The sequence below is a fragment of the Periophthalmus magnuspinnatus genome, chromosome 21 (assembly GCF_009829125.3).
Source record: "Periophthalmus magnuspinnatus isolate fPerMag1 chromosome 21, fPerMag1.2.pri, whole genome shotgun sequence".
NCBI classification, from domain to species: domain Eukaryota; kingdom Metazoa; phylum Chordata; class Actinopteri; order Gobiiformes; family Gobiidae; genus Periophthalmus; species Periophthalmus magnuspinnatus.
This window is the reverse complement of record NC_047146.1, coordinates 28,315,846-28,331,357: the sequence shown is the minus strand read 5'-3', so window position 1 is coordinate 28,331,357 and position 15,512 is coordinate 28,315,846. Positions and strand designations below refer to the sequence as shown.

Genomic DNA, 15,512 nt, shown 5'->3' with positions numbered 1-15,512 from the left:
AAGACGTAGTACCAGAAAACAGGAAGTTGCTGCGTGATCACTGAGTTTACCGTGGGCTCCATCACAGACATGGCACCCCCTAGAGGGCAGGAGGGTATAATGTAAATGGGTTCAGATGCCAAAGAGGTGCAGGCATGCAAGCCATGTAGAGAAGTGTGGGTAACAATATTCAAATATTTGTATTGGAACAAAGATGGGTCCTCAAGATGGCATACATCTTCTCGGTACTAATAAAGCCAGCACAGACACAGTCACTTGCCTTTCACAAGTTTTTGCAATTCAAATATTTGATTGGTTTGAACATAGACTGTATAAAGTTGTGTTGCTTGATGTGACTATGATGCTAGCTGCTAAGTATACTTTTTTTTTCCTGTTGCAAACCAATTGCTAACTAATTGTGATGCTTCTACTTGCTAGCCTATATGCTGACTTCTAGGGATGCAGCTCATGCAATTAAATAAACAATGTGTAAACCAATTATGATAACTCAATAAAATACATTTATTCACTAATTAAACAATTAACTCATAAAAGTATTTCATGGTGAAGAAACAAAATAGATCATTTATTATACATTGCATTTTGAATTGCAAATGCTACAAATTTTTTTTGTCTAGTCATTGCTGTGTTCAAACCCCCAGTATATCTAAATTGGGACAAAATTAAGATTAAACCTGAACTAGACCATGACAAAGCCAGGACTAGAACCAAGGACCAAACCAAGTCTACATCAGGACTAAACCCATCAAACCAGGACTATACCAGTGGAAATGTGAACACAAGCTTTGTTGTACAAAATCACTAGAGCCTGGAACTAGACCCATACTTCTGCCAACTACTAGGTGGTGTTTTACTAATTTTAGCTTCCTTTCTATACTTAATAATCTATAATCTATATACAGTCTATCTTCAAAGAGAGGCATTAAGTGTAAGCAGAAGCACATTAACAGGTGAGCGCCCATGCCATGCTGTTGTTTAAACATTCAAAGCGTTATGACTGGCTGTACAAAACCCACTTTGCACCCACTTTGAACGTAAAAAGAAATGGTAACAAAACTGCAACTGTAAGGCAAGTCCGAGGCATTATTAGAAGAATGAATGGTGTGAAATGGAGAGGTCTTGTGCAAATGCCGGTATAGGGAGAGCACTAATCCGACTGCGATAGCTTTAATCCTGCATTAAAGGGTTTGTCTTAAACTTCAATACTCTGTCAACTGGCTGTGAAAGAAACCCAGAGAAAAGCGTAGGGGAAGAGAGTAGGATGAAGGGAGTGGAGGGGGAAAGGGCTAGAAAGAGCGAGAAAAAGTGGAAAAGTAAGACCGTCAAGTAGAGGAAGAGATTGTGAGGCAGAGGAAGTACAAAGAGAGAGAGAGAGAGAGAGAGAGGAGGGAGAGAGAGAGGGAGAGGGACAGACAAAGAAGAGAGAAAGGGAGATAGAGAATGAAAGGAAAGAGGGGGGAGAGAGATAGAGAGAGAAAAAAATAAAAGAGAATGAAAGAAAGAAAAGGGGAGATATATAGAGAAAAAAATAAGAGAGTATAGAAGGAGAGAGAGCAGAGAAAGGAGAGAGAGGGAGAGACAAATAGAGAGATAGAGAGAGAGATAAAGGGGGTGGGTGGTAGAGAGGAAAAATACAATAAAGATAGAAAGAGTGAGAAATAGAACCAGTAGATGGATAAATAGAAGTTTAAGAAAGAGAGTGTGGGGTGTAACAGAGAAGTAAGAGAGGGAGACAAAGAGAAAGAGGATTAGAAAGTATGGAAGAAAAGTGGTAGAAAGAAAGAGCGTGTAGAGAAAACAAAAGGTGAGAGAGAGAGATTGAGAGAAAGGAAGAGAGAGAAAGAGGTGTTAAGAAAAAAATATATGGGACCTCAAGGAAACCAGTGGTAGCTTAATTTAAGTTTAGATGGCGTCTTTAAGGGTTTAAAATAAGCTTTGATTGTGGAGTTGCACGCAACAGCAGTCTCCTTGGAATGGATTAGGCTCTGTGGATTTGAAAAAGGCAAAAACACTAAAACACACTGGCCAGTACTTTGCTTTTCTAAGGTTATAATGAACTACCTTAAAGTTTTGCTATACTTTGTTTAAATGGCTACGTGTATAGACACAATAATGTATATATTTATCTTAGACATATGAAAACTTCAGTAGTTTGAAAATGGTTTATTTCTACCAGAGTTGTGCTTACTGAAATGAAAGTAAAGAATAACCACTTTACATATAGCATTGTGGATATATTGAATTGAAGTGAATTTTAAATATGAATAAATAAATAAAAATTCTAAAACATCCATAAGTGTAGATATTAAAAATAAATGACAAAAGTCCAGACACAAGAATAGACATCTAATCAACACAACATTGACTGATCTGAAGCAATGTATATGATAAATATATTCAATGTAAAAAATTGCTTTAATGACTCTATACAGAAACCTACAACTTAAACCACAAACGCATCTTAAAATTACATTTCTCTAGGAGACGATTATTCCATTTCTGCCTTTCATAAAATATGGCAATAACGTATTTAGATAAACTAGAGCCATCACCAGCCGATCAAATATTATTGTTGTTACCATAGATACAAACTTCAACATTATGACATGCTTACAGTGTCTAGAAGAACTATAAAATTCAAGAAATTCAAGAAAAAAAAGAACAAAAACAACTGTCTAGTTAATTAATATGTACATAGGCCATTTTGAGTACTTTTCACAATTCAAGAGATATATATTTTTCCATTGCTATGATTGTTTATTGGCTTTGTGCACAATAGCAGCTCGCAGCAACCTTGCCACTACTTACTGTCCAATTTTATCTCTATGAGGTTTTTGCCAAATCATGCTAAAAAATGTATAAATATTTAAACGATAAGGCAGTGGACAGAGAAGTGCAGGTGGATGTCACTGACAACACTTTAAAAAACTACACAAATAAAATGACTACATCACCGGAGGACAGTTTTGTGTTTAGAAAGAGAGATGTGTGTGTTTCAGTGCTAACTCTAATGCTAATTTTGAGGCATAATGCATATTAAAAAAACACCACAAACTGTAAGTATTCTATATTTAAAAACAATCAGGTAGTCTTTAATTTTAATAGGTTGTTTATTTTACATTTTAAGCTTTTAATAAAAGTTATCATACATTTTGAAAACCACAAACTAGCTAGAATGCTGCTGTGCACAAAGCCAATATCCCTGAATGTTAATGCAGTCTCATCCCAAGAACAGAAATCTTTAAATGCCAATATTTTAATCATAATTGTAATGCATTTTTTCGACACAGAATTCTTATATTACTAACCCAATTTATCACAATTAATGACATTTGGATGCAATCTGTAATCAGTAATCTGTACTGATCAGAGGTTGCATGTTTGTTTTCAATGAAGATGCTTGAATTTCCAATCAGAAAATTCATAGACCACAAAGAGCGGTAATAAACTGCCATAGTTTCAAAGCATTAGCTACTTCACAAAGCCAGGTCAAACATAGTGCCAAGTGCCACCTGGTTCTGACTATTTTAAGAACTATCTTTGTTTAAAATTGTAGTTAAGTCGTTCTCACATTTCTGACACTGTTCAAAGAATGTTTTTGATCTCCGCTTGAAGTGGGTTTGAAATTTGTGCTATTCTTACAGTCACAAAAACAGGAGACAAAGTGGGAGGATAGGTGTGATCATCTGTAATGCTTAGTCTATACAAAACACACACATGTTGTCACATTAGCAGTAATAATGGTTTAAAAACTAAAGCATATTATGAGTTTGTACAGCTAATGTTCACATAACAAAGCAGGAATTACTGGAAAATTGTCTACTGTTCCCATCTCTTTTTAAAATTTTGTCATTTCAGTTCAAACTACGTAGATTTGCAGCTTTGTGTTCAAGAACCGAGTGTGTGCTGCCTCCAGTGGCTACTGCAATTTCAAGTACTATGTGACATCTTGCAGGACTCTCCTGTTTACAACCACGTGTTTCTGATTATAAACAGCTGGCTGCAGTGGCAGTTTGAAGTGTGGATATTGCCCATTTTATCAGCTCTATTTGAAATGTGGTTGTGGACAGAGTTTAGTCCCATTTTAAAATGTGCTATACAAATGCACATGGATTGCATTGAATTATGATTCACAAAAAAAAAAAACCTTATCAAAAATGTATCAAGCAAAATACTGTACCACTGGAAAATTGCTTTTACATTATGATAATTATTTTTAAAACAATTTTATACAAACCTCAAAAGATGAGCAATCTTATTCTTTTCCGATGTCTTAAAAAAAAATTAAAATCTCAATTTGGATACCAGGAAGCCAAGTCAAGGTGGCCCAATACCTATGAAGTTGGCAGATCAATCTCTCCCACCTGCTTTGCATACTGCTGTTCTGCCCTTGGGCAAAACATATGACCAATATGTTTTTGCACCAGTATATAAGTGTTTATGTATTTGTATATCATTGTTTGTCAGAGAGATCACATTTTGGCAGCCACATTTCTGTCCCCATGTCGCAGTAACTTACCAGCTCAGAGTGTGACTGAGGAGGAGTGAATGATAATGATTAAAATGCATCTAATATATATACTTCAGGTATATAAAAGTTAATGCATTATTTTGCATTCACTCCATTAAGTCCAATATGCAAATTCAAGTGTCTCAGCCCAGCATGCAGCAGCTAGCCATGCTAAAAAAATTTTTTTTAAAAATGTGCTGGACCAAAAGGTCAAAATGCTAACACTAGAACAACCCAGTGAACTTCCACAAGGTTTTTTTTACTTAATAAATGCTGACAAAATGGAAATAGTTTCTTTTCATTGTCCGGAGGTTATGCACTGACAGTTGCTGAAAGCTAAGCTGAGCCACAAGCAGGAAGCGCAGACACTCAGGAAGTAGAAAGGAGAAACAGGAAGTAGAACTTACTGGTGATTCCTGGCGTCAGCGCTGGGAGAGGCTCTGGAAAAGACAAAATAATAAAATTTTTAATACATACTGAAATTGAGAAAATACTACTGCTTGCATTGCCTTACTTAAGGTCCACAATCTCTTAAATGATACATTGGAGTCATCTGTATCCATTGCATTTTCAGGATAAATTGAAAAAACTCACAAACTCTACAAGTCACTGGGCTTTAGAATTGGGTAAAATTGCCCTAGCATTTAACAATTTAAAACTAAATAATGTATCTTTTTGAATGGTAATGAGTTCCCAAAATGGCGACCAGCCAAAGGCCTGTATAGGGGGGTCCTTAACCTGTTGTGTATGCTAGCTCATTGGACACATGTATATTTTATTATTCAAGTAGCCTAGCTATAAAGCCTATTGTGATATCACTAAAGAAACTACAACATGTAGATGTGAGGCTATTATGGCCATTTCCTTAGCAATGAACAATTTAAAACAAAATATATATTTTTTACGGGAAAAAAGTCGTCAAAATGTTGCATGACATATATGAATACATGCACGACATAGCATCACATAGAGGAAGAGTTACTATGCTGGAATCTCGCTGACTAATTACCGATACTATGATATAAAACACGGCACTATAGATAGATAGATTACAATTATAACAAAACAAGTGCATTTGAATTCAGCTGACTCGCACAACAGCCACATCTACGTTCCCTTCCGAATCAATACAGATTTGTGGAGATTGAGGACGCTATTGAAGTCTAGCAGGCCATAAATCAACTGCTGTGACAGTTATTTGCTAAATTGAGTGAACGTAACGATGGGAAAATAAAAGGGTTTGTGCTGACAGGAAACATGGCCTAGTGCTGAGATCTCTGTGTTTTTTTTGTGTCTATGGTCTGTTCCAGTTTGTCAGTTTGTCTTTAGTTGTTTGAAAGTGAGGTGTAAATGGAAGCAGATGTCAAGGGAGGAAGCAGAGAGGTGCTAAGGGATTGCATAGCATTGATTGTAGCTAGTTTCAGTGTTTGGGGAATACTGGTCTTAATGCATAATGTATTTTGCATGGTGCAAAATACATTATGCATTACAGTACTACATTGTTTCCTAGTTTGGTAATATTAATAAATGTATGCATGAAGTCCTATGTAGTTGTAGTTTTGTCAGTGCAGTTATAGCTTTTGAGCCCCCTTTTTAGTCGACTCTTTGATTGATTGGACAAGTCTTTAGTCAACCAAAAATTTCTTTAGCCGATTACACCCCTAGCTGCTATAGAATGCCATAATGTTTAGTCTGGGTTATTCAAAAAAGTCTAGTATCAATTTAGTATAAATAAAATGTGCACTTGAACCTGCTGAAAAATATTAATTTAACTGAACTTTTAAGAACAATGAAAAGAAACTTAGACAATAGCTTGTTTGTGACAGTGAAATTAATCCAATTAATATTTTTCATATATTATGCATATTTTGAAGAAACTAAATCCAGGTTCCAGTTCCAAACACAATGTATTTTGAAGCTGTTGTGATTTTACATGCAGTGTTCTACTTATATGTCCAAATCCAAAGTTCATGAGAGTCTATATCTTCGATGCAGGAGTTCACTTAATTTTGCCATTGTCCAAAGAGGAGATCCAACATTAATCTAATCAGCTTCTGTTTCACTAAAATATTCTGTTTGTTGGCTAGGTCTATTGAACTACACTAAGCTACACTGAACTGCACCAAATTGAGCCTGTCACTATAACAAATTTTGAAGTGCAATATATTCCTTAAGTAAATATAGACAATAAATGCTAATGAAACTGAAACCAAACTATAAAGCAGAATTATACCCTAAAGTATTCTAAATGTACAATATATAAAACAACAACAACAACAACAACATATGAACTGCAATAAATAAATAAATAAGGCTGCAGCGCAAGTACTTAGTTTGTGTCTATAATGAGTCATAGAAGTTCATAATTTCACCTTCTACACTTGTCTCACCGTGGTACAGAAAATTGACCAAATACAGTGCCTGTATTTAACTAAGCAAATAAGTACAAGCCTCCTCCAGTTGGTCAGGTCTAGGTTCAGCAATATTATGTGCTCAAAGAATGAGGTCAGCTGACTACCCGAATATACTGAATGACCAGGTTATTTCATCAATGTATTTTTTCTTCTCCAATGGCACAGGCATATTCCAAGATGACAATGCCAGGGTTCATCGGGCCCAAATTGTGAAAGAGTGATTCAGGGAGCATGAGATATCATTTTCACACATGGATTGGCCAACACAGAGTCCAGACCTTAACCCCACTGAGAATCTTTGGGATGTGCTGGAGAAGGATTTACGCTGCGCAGACTCTACCATCATCAATGCAAGATCTTGGTGAAAAATGAATGCAACACTGGATAGAAATAAATCTTGTGACATTGCAGAAGCTTATTGAAACAATGCCACAGCGAATGCATGCTGTAACCACAGCTAAAGGTGGTCCAACAAAATGTTAGAGTGTGTGACCTTTTTTTTTGGTGGCAACTTTTTTTGGACAGGCAGTGTATTTCCCACTAGTACAAAGAAAAGGTACCACGATAACTATTGATGCCCAAAAATTATTGTCCCATCTGTCATGTATTGAGCAATAAGTTGATAGTATTTATTGTGACAGGCCTACACTGAACTACACAAAATGTGAACTGTGCCTGTGCAAAATATAACTCAGGCACAGTTCAATAGACCTAGCCAACAAACAGAAACTGTAAACAAACAGATGTGTTAGTTTAAGTTTAGTTAGCCTCTCCCTTCAAATAGATTTAAGGCAGTGTCCACCACAAATTTGACCAGAACTGAAGAAGCCGCTTGGATGAGCAGCAAAACTCTTCATTCTATAATTTTTGTCATGTCGACTGAATTTAATTTTTCATTTGCGCTTTCATTTTCTTACATGTAGACCACATCAAAACTGGGACTCATTTTGCAATCGTGGTCCAGACCAGGTCTAAACTAAGACTAGAACAGCACCAAACCAAGTCTACCATCAGGACTAAAGTGGGCTCAAACCAGGTTCCAACAGGAACAACAGGGAAGTGTGAACACACCCTTACTGTAATTGTATGTATTGTGGAAAAACAAATACATGATGTGTAATATACATTTGCAAACAAAACATATTAAAAAAATAAAATTTGTAATAGTTTTGCCTGCATAACTGTCATTTTGTGAGGAATTGCATTTTAATATTCACTGACAATATAAAACTCCTATTAACAAATGTTTTCAAATCTGTGCTTGATCTCACAGACAGCACACCACAGAGAATATCTAATGCCTCATCTTCATAAACTGTGTGAAAAATACTTATAATCAAAGATAGATGAGGATCCGTGCCTGGCGGTTGTGTGTGGCCTACTTTCTTTTTTATTTATTTCTTCTTTCCATGTTTGTGGGAACGAGGAGGAGCAAAGATGAGCCATCTCCATTCTCTCCCATTCTCATAGGAAAACAAACCATAAATTCAGGCTCTAAAGGGGTTAAATACTATAGTGCACATGTGTAGAAGTATAGTCATATGGAGGGTGCTTACAACAGCTGGATCACTGAAACAACATGGGAACAGACATGACTACTTATGTTAGCTTGACAGGTTTACCAATGATAGCGCTATTGGTAATATCGCTGTTTTCAGTTGTATTTTGATGTTTAGTTTTGGTTTCTGTTTTTATTTGGGGTTTTTTAAGTATATATTGGCTTTAGTTTTTAGGGATTTTATGCTACTTATATCATTTTAAGTGATGTATATGTCACAGGCAAAGTTGATAATCCAAGCTTCCAGACACAGAATGGCTGGTGTTTTTTGGCAAGGTAGGAAATAAATGTTTTATTATCTAATTTGCGTAGGCATTGTATAGAATGGGTCCTCTAGGCCAGTGGTCCCCAACCTTTTTTGCACCATGGACTGGAACAATGTAGGTTTTATTTTCACGGACCGGTCATCTACGCGTGGCAGATAAATATAGCAAAAATAAGTTAAGTGCATAAAAAATACAACTCACCACACCGCTGCATCAATGTGAGCTCTGCACTTGTTTCTTCTTTCCTTCTTGTTCACGTTTGTTTCTTTCAAAAAAATCTAAATCTTATCTTTTAATCCCAGGGGCTTATTCTCCATGTGCCAAAGCAGTTTTGAAGGTTTCATTGCCTCATTTGCTTTTCGCTTTTTACGCAGAGCTGACTCACAGACAAACACATATTTTAAGTAGGACTCCTGGTGGTGTTTGTTAAATTGATCTTTCTTTTTCTTGGAGGTCGTAGTCTCCTCTTCTGACTCCTCAGTTGCCCTTTTCCCTTTTGTTAAAAAGCTCTCCAAAGACTTTTGTTTTGGTTCATTTTCACTCACTTGTGGCTCTACTTTTGAGCGACATGTCTGTTGTGTTACACGTGATATGTCATCCCGGAGACAAGAGCAGATAATATACTTGCCACTACATCAAATAGATTTCTGTGGCGATTTCCTATCAGGATTTTCATTATATATCTACTGTTAAACCTTTCCTGCTTCGGTCCCTTGACCGTGGTCGGGAGACACAGGGGAGATCCGTCTTCTCCAGGGCCGAAGGGTCACTCTTCCTCCGGGGTTTAACTCCCTGTTCTTAACCTCAAAGTTGTTTGGAGTGTGGTGCGAGCTCAAAGACCACCCCAGTCTGTTGCTCAAGAGTTGGTGTCTTTATTATCTGTACTGCACTGTAATAACGCATCACTTCTGCTCTAACTCACACGCTGTCTTTTTCCAAGTGCATCTGTAGACTCTCACACTCTCACTCTTGCCGCTTCTCCGTGGGTTGAACCACACTATGCGCCACACGCACGCGCACGTCACCTCTCACTCACGCTCACGCACCACATTGAACTAAAGCACATAGGAACTAGACACACATCTCACAAGACTATGGACGAGCTTATTAGTGCATCATGAGGGACGACCGAAAGTTACGTCAGAGAAGATGCGGTCGCTAATAAACTATTTACTGTTTTTGTGCGGCCCGGTAGCAAATGCGTCACGGCCCAGTACCGGTCCCCGGCCCGGTGGTTGGGGACCACTGCTCTAGGTAAAGTGTCACAGATAGGGTTTATTGTTGGAGCTTATATTTTATTAAGGCCAACTTTTAGTGTTTTTTGTTGAGTTGACCTCATTATTGGGGTCCTTCAAAGAAATATTGATATATTCATACTTGACATATTCATTTGTCATACTTGTCTAAAGGCAAGATCCCCTCATCAAGCCTGAATGTAACCTATACTGTAGACACAATTTTCACAAAATGAGATGAGAATTAATTTGACAATATTTTATTACAATAATATTTGTTTATTCAAAAGCGTCTCAAGAAATATAACTTTCCACCACTTAACCTCTTTTTTTGTCTAATCCAAAGGCATTCCGTAGAATGCCTGATTTCCTCCTTTGCCTGTAACATATACAATATATTTTTATTTATAAATGATGTACACTGAATATTCTGGACACCATTGCCCCAATGAAGGTTAGAATGGTTAAAGACAAGCAGAAAGCACCATGGAGGAATGATGACTCGTTCAGGGCACAGAAAAGGCTGTCAGGTTTAAGACCCCTCTCTTATGAAGGTGACAAATTACATCTGCCTGAACACTGATGCAGGCAAAGTCTCAGTCTCGATCCTGTTAGATCTGAGTGCTGCCTTTGACACTGTGTATCATGTGATCCTCTTACAGAGACTAGAGGACTAGGTGGGCATCTCTGGTACGGCACTAAATTGGTTCAAGTCCTATCTAGAAAACAGGAAGCACTTGAAATTGGAAAATGTGTCTCAGATAAAATGCCCCTGAGCTGTGGGGTGCCCCAGGGGTCAATCCTGGGACCCCTGTTGTTCAATCTCCCAAAGCTGCTGTTAGGCCAGTTAACACCCAGCAATAATGTGTCCTACCACAACTATGCAGATGGTACTCAGATCTATGCCTCACTGGCAGCAGGTGAATATGGACCAGTGGATTCACTCTGCCAGTGCATCCAACAGATCAGTGTGTGGATGCAAAACAACTTTCTTCAGCTAAGCTCAGACAAGACTGAAGTCACAGTCTTTGGCCCACAGAAACATAGAGAATGTATTAGTAGTTACCTCCAGTCTCTCTCTCTAAAACCTTCAAATCAGTATAGAAATCTAGCAGTAATAATGGACTCAGACTTGAACTTTAAGAGCCACATCGAATCAATAACATCTGCAGCTTTTCTAAAAAACACTGCAAAAATCAAAGGTGTACTGTCAAAACCAGACTTAGAGAGACTTATCCATGCGTTTGTCTCCAGTAGGTTAGACTACTGTAATGGCCTGCTCACTGGCGTCTCCAAACAAGCCAGCTGCAGTACATCCAGAACGCTGCTGCTCGGGTCCCGACTAGAACCAGGAAGTACAAACGCATAAGTCCTGTGCTCAGGTCTCTGCACTGGCTTCCTGTAGCTCAGAAAATAGACTTTAAAGCAGCTCTGCTTGTGTACAAGTTTCTCCATGGCCTAGGCCCAAAGTACATCTCTGACATGTTAGTGCCATATGAACCATCTCACACTCTGGCGACTTCAGGGACCGGCCTCCTGCTGGTGCCCAGAGTCAGAATTAAAAATGAGGAATCAGTGTTACAGTTTTATGCAGCTAAAACTTGGAACAATCTTCCTGAAGATGTGAGACAACTATGACAATGTTTAAATCCAGGCTCAAAAGAGTTCTGTTTAGCTGTGCATGTGACTGAAAGGTTTTTATTCTGCACTCTCCTGTTTTAATGATAATTCTATGATGACTATTTGTGATTATTTATGTTTTGAGTTGTGTGATTTTAATGTGTTTCTTATTCTGTAAAGCACTTTAAATTACCTTGTGTACAAATTGTGCTATACAAATAAACTTGCCTTGCCTTGCCTATACATAACATTTAGAAATCAAACTTTTCAAAAAAATCTAAAATGTTCTGGTGCTAATTGTCATTAATGGAAGTAATAAAGCTATTGTTTTCAAATAGTTATTCAAAAATCTCAGTTCTCTTATTTCTATTACTATGTACTAAACTATAATATACTTACTATAAAACTTCTATAACACAAGCGTGAAGTCTTGCTGTAATTTGATATACTGATCCAAATGTATTCTAGTTAAAATCATTTTCAAATGCCCATCTTATAAACAGAACAGTACCAGTTTAGGGTGAAATAATGTATGTTATTATTAGACTTACGTGTGCACTGCTCCAGGTCGACGCTGCCGCTCATATGAATGTTGTCTATCCGGATGTGTCCTCTCGTTGGATGCTCAAAGAATCCCTCAAAGACAACCTAGAAAATATAAAGTGCAGTCTATAAAGAAAAAGGTTGCAAATGACCATATTACAAGTATGCGTGTGGGGCGAGATAGAGTGGAGACTAATACAGTTATTCGGGGCAGGACCTCTTCATAAATTTTTACAATGGGAAATATCACAAATGTTGGCTGTATTTGTCCAAAGCTTTTCTACATACCCACAAAAATGGTGATATGGTGTAACACCTATCCCACTTACACTGCTAAACTTCAGATATTTAAAAAAAAAAAAGCCATAAGGGCGATCACCTGGTCCTTGTCAAACTCCCCAACAAATCCACTCTTCCACAGATATGGCCTTCTAAAGGTATGTGAAAGTAACATATATCACAATGCTTGTACAATGTACAGTGTGGTTCACAAACTAAACAGTCGATTGTGTGACCTTATCCCACTGCAATCATCCTCTCATCTCAGCACAACACAAGGAAAAAATGAATATTAAAAGGAAAATTTAGGAAATTAAAATGTACCAGCTTTAGTGTCTGCTATAGAGGTCCACAAATATGGAATGAATTAAGCATTGACATTAAACAGTCTCCCTCATTACATATATTTAAAAGAAATCTAAAATGTATAGGTCAATGTTGTATAGGTCATATATATGCTGTATAGGTTGTGTATGTATATTGTGTATACATGTATGTGTATGTATATATATGTATACAATATATAGGTGTATATATGTATGTATGTGTATATATATATATGTGTATATGTATATATGTGTGTATATATATATATATATATATATATATATATATATATATATATATATATATATATATATATATATATATATATATATATATATATATATATATATATATATATATATTTACATACATACATATATGTGTAGGGCAAAAGTAAAAAGACAAGAAAAACTTGCCAAGCCATCATGGGTGTTTCGCATAGGGTGATGGACCCCATTACATAAGCTTTACAGCTTCTTGGGGTTCCATGTTTTTCACAGGGTCAACTGGGAATAGGTGAACGATATACACTTCCATATGTAGCATGTAAATGCAGAATTGTAGATGAGTATGTTGATACGTGTGTGTATGTTGCTACGTGTGTGTATGTATGTGCCTTACTAAACTTTCACCATTGTGAAAAATAAAATTTAATTGAATTGAAAAATGGTATATTACGAAATTAAGATTTTATTTTATTTTCAAATTGCACTCAAATTGTCTTTTTATAGTATATCCAGGTGCCAGTGGAGGTGTAGGTATATTAGTGTTCTCAATAAAGGTCTAATTGAAAACCTAAAATTAAATTAAAGGAATACAGGTCAAATTGCCATTGAAAAACAACAACATATTACTGACTAGACACTAGAGCATTCTAGAGGAAAAGTATATTTAATACAGATGGGAGACCAATAAAATTAATATTGCAAATCTATAAACACCAATTAATTAAACCTATGTATTTAGAATGGCTTTTAACACTTAGTGGCCCTGTGACACTTTCTTTATTTTAATGGTGTAATGTGCTTTGTTGACCTATTTGTATGCTGTTTATTGTTTTTTTTTTTATCTTGTTTTTAATGTTGTAAAGCACTTTGGTCGGCTTTGGTTGTTGGAAGGTGCTATAGAAATAAAGTTTGAGTGATTGATTAACTACCCTTCATCAGCCCAATACTGCACCTGATACTCTTTGGGGCTTTGTGGCAGCACCGTGCGTCCGTCCCTCCACAGCGCTCCCTGGTCTCCGCGGAGGGACCACAGCAGCGTCTCGTCCTGGTCTGAGTCGCGCAGCAGCACCCTGAGGCTCCCCTGGGCTTCTCCCTGGAGCTGGTAGTGGAAAAGAAGGCAGAGTGGCCCTGACTCAGGCCCCAGCTCAGGGCTCAGCAGACGGGCACGTTTCCTCTGAGTGTGGGGCCCTGCATCTACATGGAGGTAGTTTCCTGATAGGTCTGAAGAGAGGAGAAAGAATGAGTTAGTTTAGGACTAAGATAACATTACTTAAACACTCAAGATTTTTTAAGATACTGTTCTTTAAATGTGGAATCAATAAACAGTTTCTTCAACTTTCAGATAAGAAAAGATTGAGTTAAAGCCACTGTAACCAATTTATTTCTATGTAGTTGAGCAAATTAGTTTTGCCACAGTACAGATGTATTTTGTATAATCAGCTCAGCTCAAAATGAGACCACAGCGTGTTGTTTTATTGTTAGAATAAAAAAAATAAAAAAAATAAAAAATATCACACTTCAAAATTTGTTATCGGGATAGGCATATCTTGAACTACTGTCTTTTGTGTTATTTAAGAAAGGAAATGTATAAGGAAAAATCAGGTACAGCTCCTTTAAGACATACAATCTATACTTGAACAAAATTGCAAAATCCCACAATAAATACAGAGAACGTGATTGGCCCAGTCTTTGTTACACATTAATATGACTGAGCACATCTGAAACCCTATCACAACCCACTGACTCCTGTACAGAAATCTATAATTAAACAGTTTTGAAGCAGAAGTCAATCATCAAGTAGTCAACAACCTATTCATTTTCATTAGACAGGTGTTGTCCTTTGAGAATACCATTGTAAACCTGACGTCACATGTTGGCTCAATTTTCTTCAATATAAATAGTATATAGAGCAAGCAATAATCTTCTATATTTTATTGAATGCAAATTTAAAATAACTTTCACAAAACCAGTTGCAATATTCCTCCCGTAAGATCAAAACTCCTGTGCATACAAAACCACTCATTCATTTCTGCAGCTCCAGCATTGCCAAACATTTAGCAACACACTGGGCTTTAGATCTCCTGAACGCAGCCCATAACTGTGACAGCCCCATATATTTCCGCTATGCTATTTGCATTTTACTCATTTATTGGATTCCATTTTAATGACTGATGCGATTTTCCAGGGCCCGTGAAACAGAGGAAGTGATGGAGTAATGCAGCAGTTTTCGTTGCTCAGGGCTTTAAGGCATTGGAGCTATTATTGTGTGGTATGAGGCTAGGACCACAAATGAGCATGCTATTTCATCATCAACCGCTAATGACAGAGGAGACAAAGGCAAACCCCACACATGGACAGGCTAGGCTACAGGCGAGCTAGTTAAACAGGGCTAATCATTTAGAAAGCGTAGAGCAGTATTGCAGTGAAGTCTTCATGGGTTACAGAATGGTGAAATAAAAGACGGTAGCAATTAACAAGTCAAAACATAATAATAATATATTTTTAATTGAATGGTGAAAAGTCACAGAGAAAA

The 15,512-nt window shown here is 37.0% G+C and overlaps 1 protein-coding gene across 1 annotated transcript in view; it reads right to left on the bottom strand.

Annotated features, from left to right (window-relative positions):
- LOC117389682 (neuropilin-2-like) overlaps positions 1–15,512 on the bottom strand; it is a 174,885-nt gene that overhangs the window by 17,701 nt on the left and 141,672 nt on the right. Inside the window, exons 14-16 of the mRNA XM_033987394.2 lie at positions 13,932–14,200; positions 12,155–12,251; positions 4,918–4,950 (exon numbers count right to left, since the gene is read on the bottom strand). Of these exons, the coding sequence (XP_033843285.1) occupies positions 4,918–4,950; positions 12,155–12,251; positions 13,932–14,200 (399 nt within the window). The remainder of the gene's footprint in view (positions 1–4,917; positions 4,951–12,154; positions 12,252–13,931; positions 14,201–15,512) is intronic.